This window comes from Salvia splendens, chromosome 11, assembly GCF_004379255.2.
Source record: "Salvia splendens isolate huo1 chromosome 11, SspV2, whole genome shotgun sequence".
In the NCBI taxonomy this organism is placed as follows: Eukaryota; Viridiplantae; Streptophyta; class Magnoliopsida; order Lamiales; family Lamiaceae; genus Salvia; species Salvia splendens.
In genome coordinates this window covers 29,654,753-29,656,538 of record NC_056042.1, presented here as the reverse complement: position 1 = coordinate 29,656,538, position 1,786 = coordinate 29,654,753, and the positions used below count along the sequence as shown (strand labels likewise).

General features: G+C 32.0%; 1 protein-coding gene across 1 annotated transcript; it reads left to right on the top strand.

The window, feature by feature from the left end:
• Positions 1-544: 544 nt before the first annotated feature.
• Positions 545-1,568, top strand: LOC121755349. The gene is made up of 4 exons (XM_042150672.1): positions 545-784; positions 1,003-1,161; positions 1,245-1,370; positions 1,519-1,568. The coding sequence occupies exons 1-4, from the start codon at positions 739-741 to the stop codon at positions 1,530-1,532; spliced, it is 345 nt and encodes a 114-aa protein (XP_042006606.1). The 5' UTR covers positions 545-738; the 3' UTR covers positions 1,533-1,568.
• The last annotated feature ends 218 nt before the right edge of the window (positions 1,569-1,786 follow it).

Genomic DNA, 1,786 nt, shown 5'->3' with positions numbered 1-1,786 from the left:
ATATTTAAATTATCAATTGCACGTGTTATATTTTATATAGAATGTTGTTACAATAAAAAAGCCTCTTATACGTATGTTTGTTAGGATCAGTAACAATTTTATTGAATACTTATATTATTATTTTATTTTACAACATGTATATAATATGATATGCACAGTTTAGTTGAATTAGTAGCAGGTACTCTACTCCATAAATTAAGCGGCAACTTTAAAGCGCCAAATGTAGAATTATTGAAAGCTAAAACCGTCCACCACTTCCACAACTAAGCCAAGATCATAATTATCTCCCCCAATTAATCTTGTAATCTACAGGTATTTCCAAAAGAGAAGAAAAGAGCTATTGTCGTTCCATATTATTTGAGATCTATAAACTCCAACTCTGTTATAAGGTGAGTAATCTTTATGGAATTCGGAATTTTTTGTACATGCTTGTTGAATTTGCGTATTTGATTGTAAAATTTGTTGCATCCCCATTCCCCACCAAGTATTTGATTAAATCACAATAGTTTTACATACACCTCTAATTAAGCACTTGTGTAGGTTTAGAATTCTCGAAACTAGGACCTATTGAATTATGCTAATTTCCTTCTTATACTTGTATACTTTTATTATCTAAACCTTAATTCACTTTTTCCAACATTGATAAATAAGTTTCATAACTTATTTATGCACAATGGACAAAGTATAGCTCGTTTTACTAACTAGTAGTCAGGCTGTTTTAGCTTAACTTTTCCTTTAATGTATGCAGTTATGGCTTCTAAAGGACGAAGGTCGACTAGTGAAGGTAAAAAACAATTTCGTTTTAGTTATATGATGTTCATGTAATTGTGTATAACTTGATGAGATTCAGAAACATAGTTCGTCTTTTATGATTTTATGTATCCACAATATAATCTTCTCTTAGAATTATAGAATATTATGGTGATATGGAGTTCAAAGTAAACATAGTTGGTTTTCAGCATTCACAACAAAACATAGTTGGTGTTTAATAATGATGTGCAGGCTTCACAAGTAGGACTGCAGTGGGCAGAAGAACATATAACATAAATATGCATCAACAAGCTTCTAACACGGTCAGGCACTCGGATCATAGTCATGAGAGAGTTCTACCATTGCCAATTGGGGATATGAGTGTTGGCACCGAACAAGAACAAGAGATAGGTAATGAGCAATTAAACACTCTAATAAGCTGCATAAACTCTTTAATGTTTGGACTAATCATATTATGGTTTTTGTGCTTCAAGGTGATGCGTCTGGAGCTAAAACTAGAGGCCCTACTTATATGACTGATATTTGGGGCAGCCCACAAAATCTACCACCCATTTCTGTTGAATATAATGAATTTGGTCAACCTATAGGTGGTGACCATAGTAAGCTTACACATTTTTTAGGTTCAATAGTTGGTCATATGATTGTTTGGCCACGTTCTTTGGTATATTTTATCAATGGTTTACCAACAAATAATTTACTATTGCATTTTAGTTTTATTCTTATTGGATATCATCATTGTATATGTAGGTGACGCCTATTGAGTACTGATGATTTCTCGATTTACATTTGGATTCCAGGTACTCTAAACTAAATTAACTAATTATATTGTTTATATGATCAATCTTGGGTTGTGCTTTTTATTATGTTATAGTATAGACTGAATTTGAGGTCTTTCCATATTTTTTGTTTGTGGCATTTTACATGGTTGCTAAGTACTAACTAGCCTAAGTATGATACTCATAGGTGACTTCTTTCTGTTATGTTGAGTTCTTGTTTTTGCAAGTCTGCAATAAAA

Excerpts from the sequence above, each read along its gene's own strand:
- LOC121755349 (XM_042150672.1), top strand. The coding sequence starts at position 739 with ATGTATGCAGTTATGGCTTCTAAAGGACGAAGGTCGACTAGTGAAG. Across the intron at positions 785-1,002 it reads ACGAAGGTCGACTAGTGAAG|GCTTCACAAGTAGGACTGCA; the intron begins GTAAAAAACAAT and ends AATGATGTGCAG. Across the intron at positions 1,162-1,244 it reads CGAACAAGAACAAGAGATAG|GTGATGCGTCTGGAGCTAAA; the intron begins GTAATGAGCAAT and ends TTGTGCTTCAAG.